Source organism: Pseudorca crassidens, chromosome 17 (assembly GCF_039906515.1).
Source record: "Pseudorca crassidens isolate mPseCra1 chromosome 17, mPseCra1.hap1, whole genome shotgun sequence".
NCBI classification, from domain to species: domain Eukaryota; kingdom Metazoa; phylum Chordata; class Mammalia; order Artiodactyla; family Delphinidae; genus Pseudorca; species Pseudorca crassidens.
The window spans coordinates 9,294,359-9,315,466 of record NC_090312.1 but is presented as its reverse complement, the minus strand read 5'-3'; the positions used below and the strand labels follow the sequence as shown (position 1 = coordinate 9,315,466).

Below are 21,108 nucleotides of genomic sequence, written 5' to 3'. Positions count from 1 at the left end.
ATGGCTTTTGGGACGTTTGATAAAGTCTGGCCTTGCTCAGGGGGTTGTAACCTATCAATGAGTAGTTAACAGCCATGTCCTTTGGCTTAAGTGTAGGAGATTGTAGGCCATCAGTGTATCAAGGAATTTCCCTTATCATTTCCTCATGGTTGATGTTCTTTATCAATACAGGTAAAAATCTGGATGTATCAAACTAGGTGATAAATCAGATTGAGTTCTCTAAATTCAAATCATGTTTAATTGTTTTACTGTTACTGCATTGAATATAAAAGTATTTTTTTTAATCTATCAGACTGTAGTTCTGGCATAGCTGCATGCCCATCATTTCTTTCTTCCTTCCAAGGAGAGTGGGGCACCTATAGTTTTCAGTGTTAATAGATGATCTTGCCTTCCAGAGAATTTTTTTTTTTAATCATGGACCCCTTTGAAATCTGATTAAAGTTGGGAACCCCTCTCTCAAGAGAATACTCATACACATCTACACCAAAGTGTTTTTTTCATATAGCCTCAGGGGATCATGGTTTCCTGATCTAGCTGTCAGTCAGGATCTGCCCATGTAAAACAGTTAACACCATGAGCCAGTATAGTAATTCATCTGTAATGGTAATTCCCATTTTAGGTTTCTCACTTCTCTTTGTGTTTTGACAACACACAAGAGTTGATGTTACAGGAAACCAATACAGTATATTCAGTGTGTAGCTAACCTCTTTGGTCAGTATCTGGTTCTTATTGGGTTACAGGTTTAGTTCAGAATCCATAAATCTTTTTTTTTAAATTAATTAATTTATTTTTGGTTGTGTTGGGTCTTCGTTGCTGTGCAAGGGCTTTCTCTAGTTGTGGCGAGTGGGAGCTACTTTTCATCGCAGCGCATGGGCCTCTCACTATCGCGGCCTCTCTTGTTGCGGAGCACGGACTCCAGACGCGCAGGCTCAGTAGTTGTGGCGCACGGGCTTAGTTGCTCCGCGGCATGTGGGATCTTCCCAGACCAGGGCTCGAACCCGTGTCCCCTGCATTGGCAGGCAGACTCTCAACCACTGCGCCACTAGGGAAGCCCCAGAATCCATAAATCTTGATTCTCTGAACGATCTTGTGTAAATGGGAGGCACCAGTGACAGTGTTAAAATGCTGGTATTAGATGAGGCAATAAAGAGTTACAAGAGTTCAGAGAAGGTGAAAATTATTTTCGTTTTTGTTAATGGTCTTACTGTACTCTGTTGTTACAGTTGAACTTGACCATTGGAGGGTTTTGACCACACTGATTTAGAAAGAGTCCTAAGAAATCAATTGAGAGATTACAGTAGTAGAATTGCATGTATGAGAATTCTGTTAAATTCAGCAAGAATCATTGTAAAGACTTCTCAGTGTTTCTGAATGCTATTTGTTTCCATTAAACCTAATAAACAATTTAGGGTGGATTATTTTTCTTGCTAAGTTTGCTCAGAGTAAACTGTTCTCTAAGATTCAAGTGCAAAAGACATATGAGGGCAAGGTAGGCCCAGAGCAATGGAGGTAGTCTCTTAATTTCTATACAAGTAAATATCATTTAAACAGTGCAAGCATTTCAAAGTGGGATTATAATAGGGAAGACAGTGGCAATTTTATGGTATTTTGCAGTGACACGATAAGGAGTAATAGAGCTCTATGTAGAATTTTGGCGTTGAGGGATCATAGTCCTAGTGAGGTCGCCTTCTCTCCATCTCTTTCTTTGAGCCCTGGAGAGATGCCAACTATGTTTTTTTTTTTCTTTCTTTCTTCTTATCTCTAATTGTTTTAACTCCGAAACCCCAGTCTCCTACTTTTCAAATCTTTTCCCGCATCATTTATAAATGTTTGGGACTCAGTGTAATCACTATTCTTTACTCTTAACAGCTTTCCATGATTCATTCTTTAAAAAAAAAGAAACAAAATATCATGATATCTACCAAATTCAGTAAGAAAAATCTTACATTGCATTCACACTCAGTTATGATAAAACATAAATTGTGCATCAAAATAATATTGCTGTCGTTCAAGATCTAGAGGCATTTGTGAATGCATTTGTTTGGAAGTATTTTTTATTCACTGTGTGTATCAAGGCATTATTACTATGGGCCATCTTGAACAAGGAAATCATTTCACTGTATAGAACTATATGTTAAATAGCCATTTTGTGCATTTTACGTGTATAGCAAAGATGTTGATGTTAGGATTTTTTTCTAAGGTGTAACTGATAACCAAATTAAGTACAGACTTTATGGGATTCCCTATTTGAATGTAATGAATGAAGGGTCATTTCAGTAGTTCACTGTTTCAGAGCCCTTTAGTTTGAACCTAGCTAACCAGTCCAGTCTGATATCCCACTATTCTCCTTTACTCACCTTAACTGCTTACCATGTAGCCTAGCCAAAGGGAACTGTTTCCTTGAAGTGCCCCTCCAATCTCTGATCCTGAGGTCCATGAGGACAGAAACGACAGTCTACTTGTCTGAATCTTCCTTGTCTGGTCGATTGCTTAACTCTGAGTCACATGATGGTTTTAAGTAAATGAACATTGATTGAATAAATGAGCAATGCTTTATGTATACACTTTACCTTCGTACCATGTTCATTAGGTCTAAATCCTTAAAGTTCCCCACCAAGACCAACATAATGTCTCCCAAGAACCTTCAGTGAATGCTCCAATTTTCTCTGAACAATTAATTATAGCATCTTATGTTGAATTTTTGAAAAGTCAACTATACATCAATGAAAAAAATAAAGTATATTCAAATTACAAAAAAAAATATAGTGGCAGAGAGAAATCATAGTCAAAATTAGCATGAAGTTAGTATCCCACTGCTCACTATCTTCAGGAAGAACTAACTAAATTTGTTAGGAAATCTGTTAATGAGAGAATCAACTCTGGCAAGAATTTTTGTTTTCTTTTTAGATACCTTTGCTGTAATGTTGTCATTAACCTCATGCTATGTCAAAAGCATAACATCTGGGCCCCTACCAAATAATTGTTATTATATGTCCACCTCAATATTCATGGTTTTTCAGAAATAAAAGCTTGATATACAAAGGAGAAAAAAAATGTTATATATACTTACCAGTTTACCATGTATGGTATAATTACTTTGATACAGGCCTTATCCCATTTATCCTGTAGGCTTTTTGTGCCAGTTAGCTTTGACTTTGAATACTCTTACCATGTGTATCCTTGGACAGTCTTCATCTGTTAAATGGTGACTGTGTTATCTGTACCTTGGATGGTTACCAGGATCTAATGAGATAAGGCATATAAAAATCAGCTGATGCTCAGTAAAGAAAGAACATAGGGCCTGACGGATTTATGACTCTGTCAATATTCTGCTGCTCTCTCTTCATCTAACACTAAGCTAAGCTCCTTGAAGAGAAGAGTTAATTATGTTTCCTTTTAACCTACCATTTAATTGTGTACATTTAGAATTTGAAGGAACTTATGGAATAAACTTTCAATTTTTTTTTCAAAATCAGAAAGATGTGATAATAAACACATAAATTAGAAACTTAGAACTGATAGAACATCTGTTTATAGTAGTTAAGTGGCTAGTGAATGTTGAAAAATAAACTAAAGGACAGCCGTATCTCTAAGCTTCCCTTAATGCTACTGACATTTTTTATGTTTTAAAAACCAAAGCAGCAAAAACAAAGCAACACTGCAAAAGACAAGCATTACAGCACTGATTCTAAGTGAGTGGAATCGGCATATCCACCTCAGGGAGTATATTAATCCCCTAGGTTTTCTTGTTTTCATGCTTTTCTTGGACAGAACGTTTCCTTACCCACACCTATTCCCTCAAAAAGTCTTAAGATCTAACATAAGGTTATAATTGGGTCGACAGCCTTCTTAGTTCTGAAGAAATGTGCAGATTTTCTTTCTTTAACGTCACTTCTTATTCATGCCGAGCATTCCCTGAGTAGCCAGTGTGTCTGTCACTGTGAGGATGCTGGGGGTACAAAGGTGGCCATGACTCAGTCCCCGAAACTCACAGGCCAGAGTAGTTGCTAACATCATGTTCCTTAGACCTCTACTCTCTCAGGAAACGTTCATAAATACTTTGTGATGAAAGGGTGACATGGTTTGATAATAGTGCATGCTTTATTTCTGTCTTATTGGCAGGACCAAGAAGTCTTTCAGTAAAGAAAACGGTTTATTTAATCCAGTATTTTCCTAGCTTATTTGACCACGGGACCCTTTTTTTGTGTCACACGTATTAATGTCTCAAGGGCTGTAAATGCTCCGCAGCACACAGTTTAGGAACGTGCACAGAGATGATTACGATGAGACGGGTGCAAGTGAGAGCACCAGGGGGCGGGGAGCTGGGGAAATCTTCACACAAGTGACTACATGTTAAACCAAGTCTTGAATGATGAGCGTACAGAGGAAGGGAAGGGCAGCTTAGGTCCAGGCAGAAAGAACAGAAGGTACAAAAGCACAGACGTTTGACAGTGCATTGTTGTGTTTGAGGAAACTCCAAACAGTTCAGTTCCTTAGACTGAAGTAAGGAAAGAAGCTATACCAGGAACAATTCAGGGCTCTGGAGACGCATAAAAGGCCTTGAACAGCATGAGGGATATGTGAAGCAGGTAGTAGTTGGTGCCTAGATTTCAAAGTTATGTGAGGTCTGTTGTGCTTTATATTTAAATTTATGTTAACAATATAAATTTACATTTATTCCACAGGGAAAATAAAAAATTGAGATTTATCAAAACCCAGCAAAAGTATGAGATAAACTCTATGGCTGAATCATCTACCATGTGCTGCTGTTGAATTCTGATGAGTCACTGTGAACGTTTAATACAGTACATTAGGAATGAATAGGCCTATATATATTTTTTTTTTTTTGAAGAGGGCTTGTTTGTGTTAAAAGTTTCAAGTTAACTAATTTTTATTTTGGAATTCATCATGAGAGAATCAGCACACATGAAGACAGAACAATGTGATGTTATTTTTATATTTTTAAATTGAAGGTTTGAGCTTTCCCTACCATCATTGATGCTCATTATAAAATATTGGAAAGTGTAGAAAAACAGAAAAGGGAAAGTACTTTTTTTTGCCATATAGAGATAAATGTACATGTTGATATTTTTTGCTAGACAAATTTATTTTCTATACTTATAATTCTAGTGAACATAGTACTACTTTTTTACATTTTCCTACATTATAAATCGTTTGTAAGCATTACATTTAAAGTCTATATAATATTCCATTCAGTGGATATACCATTGTTTGTATAGTTATAGACAGTCTTCAGTTTTCTTAATCATATGATTTCTGCTTTCTGTTATTATAAATGTTTTGTGTATATAGTTCCAGAATTGGAATTATTTGGTCAAAAAGGAGCGATATGTTTAAGGCACTTGATACATGTTATCAAATTGTTTCCCAAGACAGCACAATTTATATTCTAAATTATATAATTTATATTTCCACTGGGAGTGTATCAGACTATTTCATTAGGTCTTAAGAACAGTCATTAAAAAGAAAAGACAAAGAATAAAGCAAACTTTGTTGGTCAGTAGTTTAAAAATATGGATCCATATTGTTTTGTTTATGGTTGTAATAGTAAGCAGTATTTCAGTTAATACTTTGTATAAACAAATGTAAGAATTTTCTTTTGATATGAAGGCTCTTTTTATTTTTGAGGTATCCATCACGAATTGAAAAAATCGACTATGAGGAGGGCAAGATGTTGGTCCATTTTGAGCGCTGGAGTCATCGTTATGATGAGTGGATTTACTGGGATAGCAATAGGTTGAGACCCCTTGAGAGACCTGCATTAAGAAAAGAAGGGCTAAAAGACGAGGAAGACTTCTTTGTAAGTAGCAAGCTTTTCTGTTTGCCAGATGTGTAATGATGTATTTTTAAAAGGAATTCTGTTAAATTTTACAAAAGCTTGTTTTTTATTAAGGAAGTGCTTATTTATTATACATGGTATTGATCTTGAAAGTTGTTTAAAATAGGATTTTAAAGCCGGAGAAGAAGTTCTGGCTCGTTGGACAGACTGTCGCTATTACCCTGCCAAGATTGAGGCGATTAACAAAGAAGGTATGTGTTTGGAATGATCTGAGAATTAAAATGGGATTTATAGTAAAATTTAACTATAGTTCTAATTTTAATTAATGTATGAAATTGTTACATATAGCTGTTGCTTCTCTTTGTTTTATACTTTACCTAATGAATCTTCTAATAATACTCTTTTTTAGGGGCATCCAGTATGTTATATATTGTATACAATAAGATGATACATAATATACTGCCTAAATAGACTGTTTAAATTAATAGAGGTAAATAGTTGCTTAAAATCTTTCAGCTTTCAGTTGACAGGCTTATATTATATGCATTTTATTTCTACTTCTCTGTTTCCAGTTTGTTGGCTAAGTTATTTTATGAAGATCTCAACCTGAGTGCTAAAGATACAGGAAAATTCAAATCAGTTCAACTTGGAAGTGAAACAGTACAGTTTTCTGAGGAAAGAGTATAGAACTTATCAATTGAGGATTTCCTTTATTGAATTTTTCTCCCTGCTCTTTTTTTCTTGATTTCTGTAGATAATTGAGAATTAAATAGCCTTTTGTGGTATCTAATATTACTACTGAGCAAAAGTTACTGAACTTATCAGAAATGTTGAAAGTACCACAGAAATCAGGTGTGTTAGTGTGGCATAAAATGAGAGAACCTGTTGGACAGGTAATGAATTTTAAAAATTGTAGATTAATTTAGAAAGGCATTAAATTATTATTGGAAATATACTTAAATATTTTATTTTTTAAATTGTTTAAAATCTCATTTAAAACAGTCGTGAAATACTTCTAAGCATATTTTCCAAAATACATTAGTTTTCTATTAGTTATTTCTTAAACTCGACCACTCATTCATTCTTTTTACTAAAGAAACACATTGAGGGAATTCCCAGGTAGTCCAGTGGTTAGGACTCAGCACTTTCACTGCCGAGGGCCTGGGTTCAATCCCTGGTCGGGGAACTAAGATCCCACAAGCCACATGGCATGGCCGAAAAAAAAAAAAAGAAAAAAACACATTGAGTGACAACTTCTTTGCAAGAAGGGCATTTAACCTAAGTAAGGGGATGCGTACTTTAAACTGTATCTTGAAAGCCACACAAGTTATCTAGAAAAGGACGGATGAAAAGGTTTTTCTGTCAGAAGAAATGGTGTATGCAAAAGAATAGTAGAAAGGCATGCCATTTTTAAGGAACTGCAAATCTTTGATGTGACTGGAATGAAGGATTCCTTTAAAGGTTGTAGAATAGCAGAAGAGGTGGGAGAGAGAAGCAAGGATCGGCATGTGAAGTATCCTGTAGTCTTCCTAAAGAATTTGAATTTTACTTGGAGGTGATGGGAAGCATGGAAGGGATTTAAGCTGAGAATTTAAACTAACAAAAAATGAGAAAAATTGAGGTAAGAGAAGATAGAAGAGGAAAACATTTAAAAAGACATATATTTAAAAATGTTAGGTGTAAAAAAGTAAATCGTAGTTGTCTAGCTAGAAATGATAATGTAACTTTACAAAAGGCAAGGTCCAATTTATTGGTTTACCTAATTGAAATAACAAATATGGCTATGAGTTTATTACTGGTCACCTGAGGGACATCTCAGTTATTAAGTTTGCAGGTTACTTCTTTTCTAGTGGGGCCTTTAAATCACTGTTCACTTAATACTTCTGGAGAGCTGTGTTATGGAGCTCTTATTCCCGTGTCTTAACTCACACTGGCTCCCCAAGTGTCTAGTCCAGAGCCCAGCACAGAGTAGGCAGTCAGTAACAATTTTTGGAAGGAAAAGAAGTATTGAATCAGTTTCGTAGGTTAATAGGATCTACCCAAAATGGAACAAAGCGAAGCAAAATTAAACAATGCTCTCTCATCATTAGGAGAGATTTCTTTAAATGTGTGAGCTTTGGGACCTTTCTTCCATGCTTAAAGCTTCTTTTACCAGTATATGCATACACACATACAACATGCACAAAAACAAACCACCTTCATTTTTTATTCTATTCTGTTTGTTCATGGGCATGTTATATAGAAATTTAAGCTTACATCAGTGGAAGAGTGATGTTACTGATTGCAGCCTCTGCCATTTCAGCAGTAGTTTTGAGTAAGCCCTTAGTGAAATATTGGCAGATATAACTTGTTTTTAAAAAATTTCCATGGGAAGTATTAATTTGGTCATTTTTCTGTATGTCCCACATGGTGGATGAGCCTCCCCCGCCGCCTGCCACTATCCCCCCGCCCCCCCTGAAAAAAAAAGAAAGAAAAAGGAAACCCTCAAAGAGTTTTCTGTTCACTACAAAAGCTAAACAAAACTAACAAATGTGAACATTTAGGTATATGTAGTATGTCTTAGAGAAGTTGAAGAGAAGGGGCAAATCAGTGTAGATTGGAGTGGTCAGGGAAGTTTTCATATTATGTGTGGGATTTGAAGAGCTGACCCTTGAAGAGTGGGCTGGAGTTAGGAAGGAGGACGGCATCACAGCAGCTGAAGCAGTGTGAGCAATGGCAGGGAGGGATGAATGCACGGTCTGCGTAGTGAAGAGCCTGCTGCTGTCGGCAGTGCCCTGTGAAGAAGGAGAGGAGGACAGGGGCAAGCATGTTGGGGTGTAAGGGGTTCGTGTGGTTTGGCATTCTCACAGTCTTCCCAGATTCTTCACATTCTTGCTATTTAGTTCATCAGTTGTTTTCATAACTTGGGTTTAGATCTTTATATCTGTGATTTGTACATTATGCTAATTATAGAAAGATATGAAATCAATGGTGTTATTCAAATTACAAAGAAAAGAAAAATCCTTGTGCGTAGATTTATTGGCTTTGGCGCCAATTGTTTATACCTCTTTCGTAAAGGTCAAGTATCTGTTTACTTGAAGTGGCACTCTGCCCTCATTTGTATAGGAAATGATAGAAAAACATTGGAATTTCCTTAAGTATAAAATCTACGTAACTGATATATTTTCTGATAGTACTGTAAAAGACTTGAAAGCGTGGAGTCTGTAACAAAAAGTGAATATGCTTTGAAATAGCCATGTAAACAGAATATTGAGTCCTAAAAGCAGAATCGTTCAGTGGGAAAGACAGGGGAATCAGGGTTTTTAGTTAATGGCTGGGCTGCTGCTTAGCTGTCATTGGATGCAGCGTTTCGCCTCCCTGGAAGTCAGTGTTCTTATCTGCACAGGAAGACTGGTATGCAGATGATATGTATATTTTCTAGCTGAAAAGCCTGTGAATCTATAATTCTTCTTTGCCAGTTAATTAATCTTGCAAAGGAATAATCCTTTCCTGAGAAAATGATTTTTTCCCTATAGCAGATCTTTCTCTCCATTATTTAGAAGCTTTCAAAGAGAACAAATGATGATTCTTAGAAATATTATACATTTTTATAATTAATGATTTTATTTTCTTCAGGTATAACATACCTGATATGTTATTTAAACATATACCTAAATTGTTATAAAATCCTCCAGTTTAAAATTGTTTAAAATCCTCCAGTAAAAATCAAAATTACATGCAACTAACTTATCAAGATTTAATTCGTGTACTTTATAAGGGAAGTCAAAGTTATTTTTACAGGGAAAGAGACAATAAACTCAGTAAACTTGGTGGGGTCCTTAGCAGGGGTGTGTCATTGCAGTTATTGCAATCATAGGGTGTTTATTTCTGTCAGGGCATTACTTGTTCTATATCATGTGTTGCTGTAAGGTTGAATTGTATTTTCTAATGATGCTGACCCACTCCCATTTCAGGAACTTTCACAGTTCAGTTTTATGATGGAGTTATTCGTTGTTTAAAGAGAATGCACATTAAAGCCATGCCCGAGGATGCTAAGGGGCAGGTAAGAGTGTTCAGCATTCCTAGCTACCCACAGGGATGTTTTCTTGAATGGTGACTGATCAAAATATATATATACAGACATATATATATTTTAAAGTGAACTAATTGTAGGATTATGTGCTGATAGCCCCAAATAGCAGCAAGAAAGAGAAGCTTAGAATGTAAAATAAATTATACACTTGATTTTTGCTTCTTTGGTTTTAGACCTGCTAAAGTTATAGGTCACTAGTTTCTGTTCCAGGTGAAATCCCAGCATCCACTAAGCTGGTGTTGTCCTATCGACCCAGCTGGATCGTGTAACCAGTCTATGGGAAGTGAGGTAAGTGCCTTTTTTTAATTTTGTTTTGTTTTTCCTGGTATATAGTATCATTTAGAAAGTTAATTTTTAATATAAAATTTTATATTGAGTTTCTTATCTTCTTCTTTTCTTCTATAAATCATAGTCGTTAATCTTCTTTCAAAAGGCGCTTACCTGACACTCTGTAGGCTGTTTCAGGTAGGGCTTTCTGAGTTATATGTTGTAAGCAGTGTATTACATGCTTTGTCACTGCTCAAAGCAAGAATGAACGGTAAGCATTTGAAGGAGAATCTGGGATGAAGTTAAAACCATAATTCCATTATGGTTGATTATGTTTCCTGAAATACTGGAAAGAAAAGGTGCCGGTAGAAATTTAAAATATTTTCTTTTATGTTCTGCTGTTATTTGGGATTTTCAGCACCTGGACCTACAATTAATTTTAAGAAATTGAAAGTGATCTATAAAAATGTCTAATATGGAAATATGCTACATATTTATTGCATAACATGCAGTAAAAAATATCATCCTGAACTGTGTTGAAATCACATGGTCAGTTCCAGTCAAGTGTATATATTTAGTAGTCTAGAACGTAGACTATCACAGTTAAAAAAATTATTTTTGATGTTTTCTGAGAAGTGCGTGAGTGTTTTAAGTGATGTGGTTTTCAAAAATATAATTTTGAAATCATCAGCTAGCAGAGTTTTTTTTTCCCCCAATTAATGTGGAAATGCCATTTAAAATGGAAATGCTTTTGATTGTGAAATTGCTTTGTGTCTTCCTACTTGTATGTATAAATAAAATGTTCTCTTAAGCATTCAGTGGTGTGATTCCTTGGTTACTGCATGGAAAGATTGATTTAAACATTGGGAAGTTAGTACCTGTTTAATTAAAATTCTCATTTTTTTTTTTTTTTTGCTTTAAAAATATTATTTTGTCATTCTAGTCATTCGAATGTTTATGAGATGGCACTAACCTTGAAACTTTATTTTTTCCAAAGAGACATTGAGCCAGTTTGGTTCGTGGTAAAATAATAAGTTGTAAAAATTAATTTTTTGGATGTATTGGATGTTTATTTTTAATTAGTATTCTAGTCACACCATGATGTAGTTAACATGAAAATCAATGTCAAGTACAAACTTGAGAAGAAAATATTAGTAGTATATTTCCTTTAATTTTACATTTTCTTCATAATTTTTAATTACGAGCATATTCAAAACATTTGTAGAATTGTTTTTTATAAAATGTTCTTATTTTTTGAATGTCTTAATAAACCAGGTGTTTGGGCCGTGCTAAGAGAATCCCACTTTGCATATTATCATCTAAATTTTGAGTCCTTTGAGAATTCCTTTATAAAACTATACAGTAAAATTTCTTTTATTAAACCAGCAAAGGATAAGGAATCAAATAAATGCAGTGTGGAAATGTTCTTCTTTAAACTTTCTGTAGCTTCTTCTCACCTATTTTTCTTCTTGAGAGTGAGCTGATATAAAATTTACACTGTAACTCACTAGTGTTAAAGATTGGCTCATAAGATCCTTTACCATTTTTAGAACATTTTTTGTATGCATTGTTTTATTGGATTCTTATAGCAAATCCTTTGACATAGGTATAGCTGATATTTCTGTTTCACAGTTGAGGAATTCAGAATTTAAAGAATGACTTACCTAAAATTTCACTCAACCATAGTGTGCAGAGTGACTGAACTCATACCCGATTTCATTATAGTGTTCATTATAGTGCAGTGCTCTGTGTTATCTACAGGAAACTTTGAAACATCTTTAGTTCTCATTCATGGAAGGATCACACCAGTTATTTATTTATTTCAAAGATTTTTTTGGATGTGGACCATTTTTAAAGTCTTTATTGAATTTGTTACAATAGTGCCTCTGTTTTATGTTTTGGTTTTTTGGCCCCGAGGCATGTGGGATCTTAGCTCCCGACCAGGGATCAAACCCACACCCCCTGCATTGGAAGGCAAAGGCTTAACCACTGGACCGCCAGAGTCCCTACACGAGTTCTTTTTGATAGTGAATCTTTCCAATTAAAAAATGGAAGAACAAAATAATGGGAGAATTCTTTAATCACACAACTGCAGCGATTCCCATGATTAACAAGTCATGTGATCAAGAACTGTTTTATCTAATTTCACTTTCAAAGAGTACAGCATGAATCTCTTTCTTCTAGTTTTCTCTTTATTGGAGAGAGAAAACAACTGGGCATGGAATTTATCCCCGGCATCTTTTAGCATTTCTCTTAACAACTTAAAATTTTCCTTGCAATGTGGAACCCAGAATTAAATGCCCTGTTCTTAATAAGACTGCAAACATATGATCTCTGCTGAATTATCACTTGCCTTTGCTTGCCTGTTGTACTTACTCCTGTTTTTCTTTCTGCTTTGTTGATGGCACTCTATAAGTTGTTTTCATTGGTGTTGCTTTTTTCCTTCTACTTAAATGTTAGTCTCAAGGCTCAACTTAGCCATGATACTTAAGTCACCCAGATTGCTCCTTGACCTTAAACCCGTCTTTCCTATTAGCGTACACTTTGCCACCCCTTTGTTTAATGGTTTTCCTTTTGCTTGGAGTGTCCATTTCTTGTTCTTTGCCTTTTTCCCTAGGAAATTCCTACTTTAGGGTTCAAATCATTTATCATTTTCCCTGAAGCCTTCCACTAGTCTTTCTCTTCAGGCAAAATTTTGTTGTTCTCCTGTAATATTTTGTTTATTCTCTCCTGTCTCTCCTGTCACATTGTCTTATAGTTAATTTTATTTGCCTGTCAGTTCGTTATGGGCAGGACTAAAAAAGGAGGTGGTTCTAAGTAAAACTTGGATTGGACAATACTGGTGCATCTGCTGTTCTTTGGTTTTACAAACTAGAGATATAAAATTTTATTTCACGGGGCTTCCCTGGTGGTGCAGTGGTTGAGAGTCCGCCTGCCGATGCAGGGGACACGGGTTCGTGCCCCAGTCCGGGAAGATTCCACATGCCCTGGAGCGGCTGGGCCCGTGAGCCATGGCTGCTGAGCCTGCGCGTCCAGAGCCTGTGCTCCGCGGCGGGAGAGGCCACAACAGTGAGAGGCCCGCGTACCTCAAAAAAAAAAAAAAAATTATTTCACAACTTTGTCATAATTCATTTTCTAATAAGACATGCATTGGGGCTGTAGTTTAAAATACGGGGAAATCTGGATATTGAGTGTCTTCCAGGCAGGAGCAAAGATGTGGTCACTCCAGGCCAGTGGGTTCCTGGGGTTTTCATCTAGCATCTTTTATTAGCTTAGCATGTTTCCTGGTATATGTAATAGGGTATCCAATAGAAAATTGGTGAATGAATGTGTTAGGTAGAACATCGCATGATGTTTTCAGTTCATTTCAGTCATGGGGGAGAGAGAGACAGATTTTGTATGTTTGCTTTTAATGGCTTATTGTCTCTGCCATATATTTTCAAGACTGAGGAGTCATCAACTTGAATTGCTTAATGGCCTATGTTTGTTAATGTAACCCATGAATTAAATGCATTTGATGTTGTGAAATTGTTTTTAGTTGCTTGGACTAAGAATTTAACGTATTACACATTTTGGTTGAGTCTGAATCAATGGTCTGTTTGATAGCTTAGTGGCATCAGTCATCAGTTGAAGATTAACTCTGTAGAGATATTACAAATATTTGTTATAAAAGAGCCTTTGTGAAAATTTACATGTTAGTACCACTTCTTTACATCTTTCCATAATACAATAAGTGTTTTTAGTTAAAAGTAAAACAGTAAAAATTATTTAGCCACAAACTAAAAAAATTATCACAGGAAATATAAATATTTGCATCTCAGAAGAATGGTAACTAATACAGATTCAGGAAACTGTAGAGGGAGGGAAATTAAACTGGAGTCTGACAGTGTGTACTTTACCTTGGTCAAGTCAAGTAGCTCTTTTTTTTTTTTTACTAGTAATATTAAGCTGTTGTGATAAATAGGTATCCAAACTTTAAAAGCTTTAAAAAATAATAAAATCATACTTTGATTTCTATGAAATTGACCTTACCTTGGGTGATACATTCTTCCTAATAAGCAATAGTAATTTGCTCAGTGGTAATACAGTCGTCCCTCATTATCTGCAGGAGATTGGTTCCAGGACCCTCATGGATACCAAAGTCTGTAGATGCTCAAGTCCGTTTTATAAAATGGCACAATATTGCATATAACCTATTCACATGCTCCCAAATCATCTCTAGATTACTTACAATACCTAATACAAGGTAAAAGCTATGTAAATTGTTGTAAATACAGTGTAAATGCTATGTAAATAGTTGCCAGAGCATGGCAAATTCAAGTTTTGCTTTTTGGAACTTTCTGGAATTCTTTTTCCCAACTATTTTTGATCCGCAGTTGGTTGAATACACGCCTGCAGAACCCAAGGATAGGGCGGGCTGACTATATGTTTCTTTTAATCTTTGCAGAATTACAACATAAGCTTTTTTTTCTTATTACTTTTATGATCTGTTGCATTATAGAGAAGAAACATAATTCAACGTTTAAACCCTAAGGTAGACTGTCATGTAATATTCCACATTTGTCATAGGTTTTCTTATATTTTAGATTTTATTCCATCAAAAGAGTATTTGATATTGAATATTTTCCCATTTTCTGTAAGATCATATAACCGATTAGATTGTTAAATTTGATAATCTACCATGTTGATGATCTACCTTGTAAATGTAGTTAATTTGATTTTTATATTTGTGTGCATGTGAGTGAAAATAGCTTTGAAAATGTGATACATGTTTTTATTCATTAGTATAATTAAATTTTAATTAATTTTTAATGCTTCACATGTTTTGTGTTTTTCCTTTGGAGGATTGGATAGCTTTAGTCAAAGCAGCTGCTGCAGCTGCAGCCAAGAATAAAACAGGGAACAAACCTCGGACTAGCGCTAACAGCAATAAAGATAAAGAGAAAGATGAGAGAAAATGGTTTAAAGTACCTTCAAAAAAGGAAGAAACTTCAGCTTCTCTAGCCACACCAGAAGTTGAGAAGAAGGAAGATCTGCCCACATCTAGTGAAACATTTGGTACAAAATATGTTCTTACATTCATTCCCTATGGCAGTGGTAAACTCACATAGTGAATAAGTCAAATCCTTTGGCTGCCTGTAATTTGAACATGTGTTGAAATTATTAGGATTTTTTTCCTAGCATAATATGATGGTTAAGTTTTTTAGCGTCTTACAGATCTGAAGATTAATGGCCTAATATGGGTGCTTGATAATGGTTACCCTCAGTATTCTTGAATAGAAATGCATTGAGAATTTGATTTGTAACTTCTACCAAGTAGGTTTTGGGATTTCTTTTGTGTGGGTTTTTTTGTTTGTTTGTTTTGTTTTCTTTAGCCTTTAAAATGTTTCTGCATGCATTTCAATATATAATACAGAAAAAGCAGTAAGTCACTCCTTTCCTAAAGCATAACTGCTTAGTAGTTTTTTTATTTCTAATATGTTGGTCTAGAGAGATTTGTGTTTTTAAAAGTTGTGTCAAGCACTAGATTGAAAAAATTAAGTGCAGATCTTTTGTATTATTTTGCTATTTTAAAAATATTCATGTGTTTTAACTTTGGATTCTAGATAAACTCTCATATATATATTCTATTAAAAGTAGGACTTCATGTAGAGAACGTTCCAAAGATGGTCTTTCCACAGCCAGAGAGCACATTATCAAACAAGAGGAAAAATAATCAAGGCAACTCATTTCAGGCAAAGAGAGCTCGACTTAACAAGATTACTGGTAAACTACAATGATTCTTTTTGGGGGGAAATGGAGGGTTTGATTTTATAGTAGTTTGTTTTTAATAAAGGAAAATGTATCTATTGGTTTAGTGAAGCTAACTGGTTAATGAGAAAGACAGTTGCTTTGTTTCTTCAAGGTCATCCCTTTCAACACCAGGGGCTTTTTCTGTTGGAAATGTGAAAAGTATCACATATTTTCTACCTACCTCACAGGGATGTTGTGAGGATCCATAGGATCAAATGTTACAAAATTCCGTAGTTTTAAAATCACCTGGGTGGCAGGAGTAGTTTCTCTAAGAATTGAATTATATGCTTTTGTCAACTTGTGGTGACATAATGTCTGAGGTTCTAAATATTACACATTCTTATGCTTGACTGGTCTCATTAAAGATGGTACCATATATGGTTGGGAAGATGAATACTGAATTAAATTCAGCTCCCAAATTTGTTATGCCCAATGTAAAAGTACTTCTATACATTTTAAAAATTTCTATTCTTATCTTCAGGTTGGTCTCTAGAATTTGGACTTATTTCTCTATGCCTTGTTGTAATTAGGAAGTAGAATACTAGAATGATGAAAAGCACTGGAAATTCTAGCCTGGTTAGTGTTTACAGAAGAAGGGGCCAGTCATACTAAGACCCACAGTTCCATTCAGCCTAATGATTCTAATCTTTAAAAGAAATTGTGAATATATTTAATTTTTCTGAGTATATGTTATAAAAGGGGAGGTAAAATATTTTAATTAATATTCAGTCATATGCTCTTATTTTAAGGACAAATGATTTTTTTGTGCCTTTGGCCTAATAAAGCTATGTAAATCTTTGTTGACATTCTTTTAAATAACTTGAAAAAGCTTGGTTTCATTGTCAGACCCAAGAATAAATGTAAATTAAACATTTTGACCATTTTCTAAAGAGTGTAAGTCCACTGAAAGATGACTTTGCAGCTGAGGGTTCTTTAGAGCCACTGTTTTATTACAGTATTCATCTAAGTAATTATAATTGGTTTCAACAAGTGAGAGTATTTAGTCTTTCCATTGTTAATATTATTTTTGTGCCTTTCTCTGATAAAGGTTATATTTGGCCCCAGGACAGGAGATATTTCAAATCAATTTACCCATCCCCATTCCACCTTTTCCTTAGAAACTATTAGCTTTGGAGAAAGCCAAAATGTTATCTTAGTGATTATTATGATGGCAACTTGAGACTTCTGTTTTGACTTGGAATAATGGAACTCCGAGCTCTGTACTGTGGAATAGTACTTCTAACTGCTGTGATACCAAGATTGAAACAGCCTTATTGGGGGAGCCAAGATCAAGGAAGATGGAAGTGACACTGACGCTACAACTGCCAGTTTCCCAGCATCATGGTTTTTCCTACAATCTGGATAATCTGATTTTAGTTTCAGTCAGTATACTCTTACATGTGTCTTACTGAGAAGTTCAAGCTCACCATTTAAAGAAGTAAGAAAACAGCTCAATCCACAATGATGCAGTATTTCCGCTTGGCCTTGAAAAGACAGTAGTGGGGGGCAAACCATTTTACCATGTACCTCAAGGAAGTTCTAATACTGGTTGCTTTAGTAACACCCTGTGCCTTCTGTGGAGGGACTTTGTCTTCACTTCCTCTTGGGAATCGCAAATCAACAAGTAATAGTTTGGGCAACAGTAGAAAGGCATAAGATTTTACGAATGTGAAACTGTTATGATCTTTTCCCTTTATTTACTCAGAAGATGTATGTTAGTTTTTTTAATAGTTCATCTCTGCATCTATTTCTGATTTCATGTCACAACTATACCATGCAAAAAGATAATAGATATTTTAAGATTGTCTTTTATGATTGAAACTCCGGCTTGCCTCTGTACAGTAAATTTCATCTGTGGACCATAAAAAGAGATGAGAACTAATATGAAATAGCAATTTTGTTATGGAATTATGGTATATTTTAAATTTCTCAAGCTCACTTATATCTGTCTTTTTGTCCCTTTACTACTGAGAGGAATAGGCTGGTAACATGGCAGCATCTCAGCCTGCTCTGATGTATTACCCCCCCCCACGCACACCATTTTATTTATTTTTTAAATAGTTCTAACAGGAAATAAGTGGACCAGCAGCTGGATAAATTTAATTCATGTATTTATTCACTCTCTTTCTGTTTCTTCCTCATATATACACCCTACAGAGATTCCAAACATGATTTCTCTACAGAGAATGGAATAGGATGGCTTTCTTCAAAATTTTCAAATAAGCAGACACTGAAATTATTGTTGCATAGTATATATATGTTCTTCCAGAATCTTATTTTTCATTGTCATGTACCTTATTGATAATTATTGATAACTTTATGCATACTGATTTAGAACAAACTATTTTACAAAGATAATAAAGTTTATACTTTGGGACAAAGTTGCAAGCAAACTGTAAGCAAATTTGAGTAGATTTTAAAGTACGGGTTGTCAGAGAGTAAAAGAAGAAACAGCAGTTAGTGCATGGTCTGTTTGTAATAGTTCTAGGAGTTCCTAGACATTCAGCCAGTTTAGATATGTTTGTACAGCTTAAGGAATTTAAAAAATAATTAAAAAACCCCAGAGATTTGAATTGGCCAGTAATAAGTTATTGATAATAATATCCAGGATATTTGGTTCTTAATCTAAGCAAGAATATTGTGTTTTGGAATCGCTGGATGAAAAGTAGACCATGAATTTAACCACTTTGCTATTTCTGTCTTCCCCATTACCAGATGCTCTGGCCTCTGTTGTGTTTATTCCTATCAGCAGTGAGAGACTAACTCTACTTTATAGCTGAAGTAGAGTATTGAGAAATTATCACTTTGTGGGTGGGACTTACAAAAATTTATATTCTACTTCTACCTGATATTTAAATAATTTCTTAAAACTGCATAACACATTCTGTTAAAATGTTTGTAGATATCTTATTTGGATGAGGACTTGTTAGTAATATATTGATAAGTAATATATTGATAATTAATACATATTTGCAAATAACAAAAATTAATTTCATTTGTATTTATTTTCCTCCAATTAATTCTTGAAGGTTGTGATCTGTTTCATCTATTGATATGATTTAAAAGTATTTCCACCACCTATATGAAAGGAAACGAAAAACGTAAAGTGTATTTAGTAGATTGAATAGCAAATATTTGTCCTCTTTGAGTACCCCTTCGAAGTAGGGCCTCTACTCAGTTCCCTACAAAAGAAGAACCTAATTTCCTAATTATTTTTCTTTTTATTTTTAGTAGTATTTAACCTCAGAAATATTAGCTAGAGAAGAAAAACCTAGTGAATGCAGCTTTAAATGTTAAAGAAATATTCTGTGCTACATCTTTTTTAGTCATCTAAAAATGTGTTCAAAAGTTATATTATTATAGTTAGGATTGAATTTATGATTTATAAACTATTTTTGTAAAATTACTTATACATTGGGTCTTTTTTCCTCCATTTAAACCTACACTTAATACTGTGTGGGACTTGAGCAATATGAATTATGTCAAACTGCACCAAATAGCAGTTTTAATACCAATCATTGCTGTATCAAAATCATTGTTTTATTCTCAGCCTTTGCTGTTTTGAATTACAATTCTGAGTGATAGATATTCAACTTTATTATCTAATCGTGGAAAGGTGCCTTTTGCCTGATTTAACACTTGGCTCTAGTACTATTTTGAGAATACAATTTTAATATTTGAATTTCCACTTAGATTACTTAACATCTTTGAGATTGTTACCTGAAAAAGTCAAGCGATGTTGCCACAGGGTAGCTCGAAGTTAGGTGGCATTTTGGGGCACCTTTTTTCTCCTATTAAATATGATGTAGACAGCGTTAATAATATAATGGTACAATTGCTGAAGTAAGTTTACTGTTATTTTGTCAGTTATTAAACATGCTTCCTTTGAGGCCAAGGTTTTGTGTGCCTGACTTTGAAATGACACAAAAATGATTTTTGGTGACTTTTTATGTGCTTGGTGGCCATAAGAAGCAGCAAATAAATTTGATTCCATTGAGGGTACCTATCTGGTGCTTAGCAAAGAATCTTGACTGAGTAAATGCCTGTAATTTCTAAATTAAAGCAGAGTTTTAATGTCTTGTAAAGTTAATTATATATACTCCAGATAAAATATTCTGTCTTCTAAAATTCAGAATTAATGGTATATATTGGTGAAAACTGGAACTCCCAGTGTATTTCATTAATTGTAGAATGAGGCTATAATATTAAGTAAGTTCAAATGTTGTAGGAAGGATCTGTACTCTTTTACATTAACATAAAATGGATGCATCCATGTTTTCACCACTTTTGTAAGAAGGTAAGCTACAGCTGGGTATAGAAACAAACTTGTAAAGCTTAGGTTAAAGGATCCAGGTGAAATAAAAAATTGGAAGTATTTTTTTAACTAATAATCCAACAACAACAACAATCTTATTTTATATTCTGGTTGTTTGGAAGGATTCCTTATATCTTAATATTAATTCCATATTTTATTTCAGTTATAGACAAAGCCTAAGTATTAACAATTTAAGCCATCTTAGGTTTTGGGACATTAAACCATAGAAATTTAAATTTGTACAGAATAAATGTGTATATGTGTGATTTTTTTAAAAGGGTATTTTTAGTTAATTTTTTTATTTTAAAAACTAATTGTGTAAGCAACTCTCAAGTTCTAATTCAGCCCCTTGAGCCATTATTAAGGGTGTTTGTATTTTTGACAAGTAAATTTCTGAGAGTGTTGTATTTACTTTCTATAAAAAAGTATAGGGGATTTCAACTGCTAAAATTTTTGAGAAGTTAATTAGTGTGAAAGTCGATATTTTTTCTAATAAGCAATTTCTGTACAATTTTTCTCAAGGTTTGTTGGCATCCAAAGCTGTTGGGGTGGATGGTGCTGAAAAAAAGGAAGACAACAGTGAAACGGCTCCAATGCTGGAGCAGGTATGAAATGGTAGCATTTGATTTTTTTCAAGGTTCCCAACTGGAATGATCAAGGAGCTATAGTATCCACATAATTGAAATTGCCCTTTTGATCAGATATGGGAATAGGAAGGTAATTAATTGATGCTATATTTTTAACTCTGCCTTCTCCAAGGTATACAGATAAACTACAGACTTCATTAGTGTTTATTTTCAGTAGGCTGGCATTAAAGCCTTTGTCCCCCAACAGTTGAAGGCCTGGAGGCAGGCATCCCAG

General features: G+C 34.5%; 1 protein-coding gene across 11 annotated transcripts in view; it reads left to right on the top strand.

Annotated features, from left to right (window-relative positions):
* Positions 1 to 21,108, top strand: part of PHF20L1 (PHD finger protein 20 like 1) — an 83,144-nt gene that overhangs the window by 12,435 nt on the left and 49,601 nt on the right. For 5 of the 11 annotated variants that reach the window (XM_067711212.1, XM_067711204.1, XM_067711205.1 and 2 more), the window contains exons 3-9: positions 5,650 to 5,821; positions 5,967 to 6,051; positions 9,754 to 9,842; positions 10,071 to 10,160; positions 14,984 to 15,197; positions 15,777 to 15,905; positions 20,770 to 20,852. In XM_067711212.1, coding sequence (XP_067567313.1) covers positions 5,650 to 5,821; positions 5,967 to 6,051; positions 9,754 to 9,842; positions 10,071 to 10,160; positions 14,984 to 15,197; positions 15,777 to 15,905; positions 20,770 to 20,852 — 862 coding nt within the window. Of the gene's footprint in view, positions 1 to 5,649; positions 5,822 to 5,966; positions 6,052 to 9,753; positions 9,843 to 10,070; positions 10,161 to 14,983; positions 15,198 to 15,776; positions 15,906 to 20,769; positions 20,859 to 21,108 lie in introns of those variants that run through there. The other 6 variants (XM_067711206.1, XM_067711208.1, XM_067711207.1 and 3 more) reach the window with 6 other exon arrangements.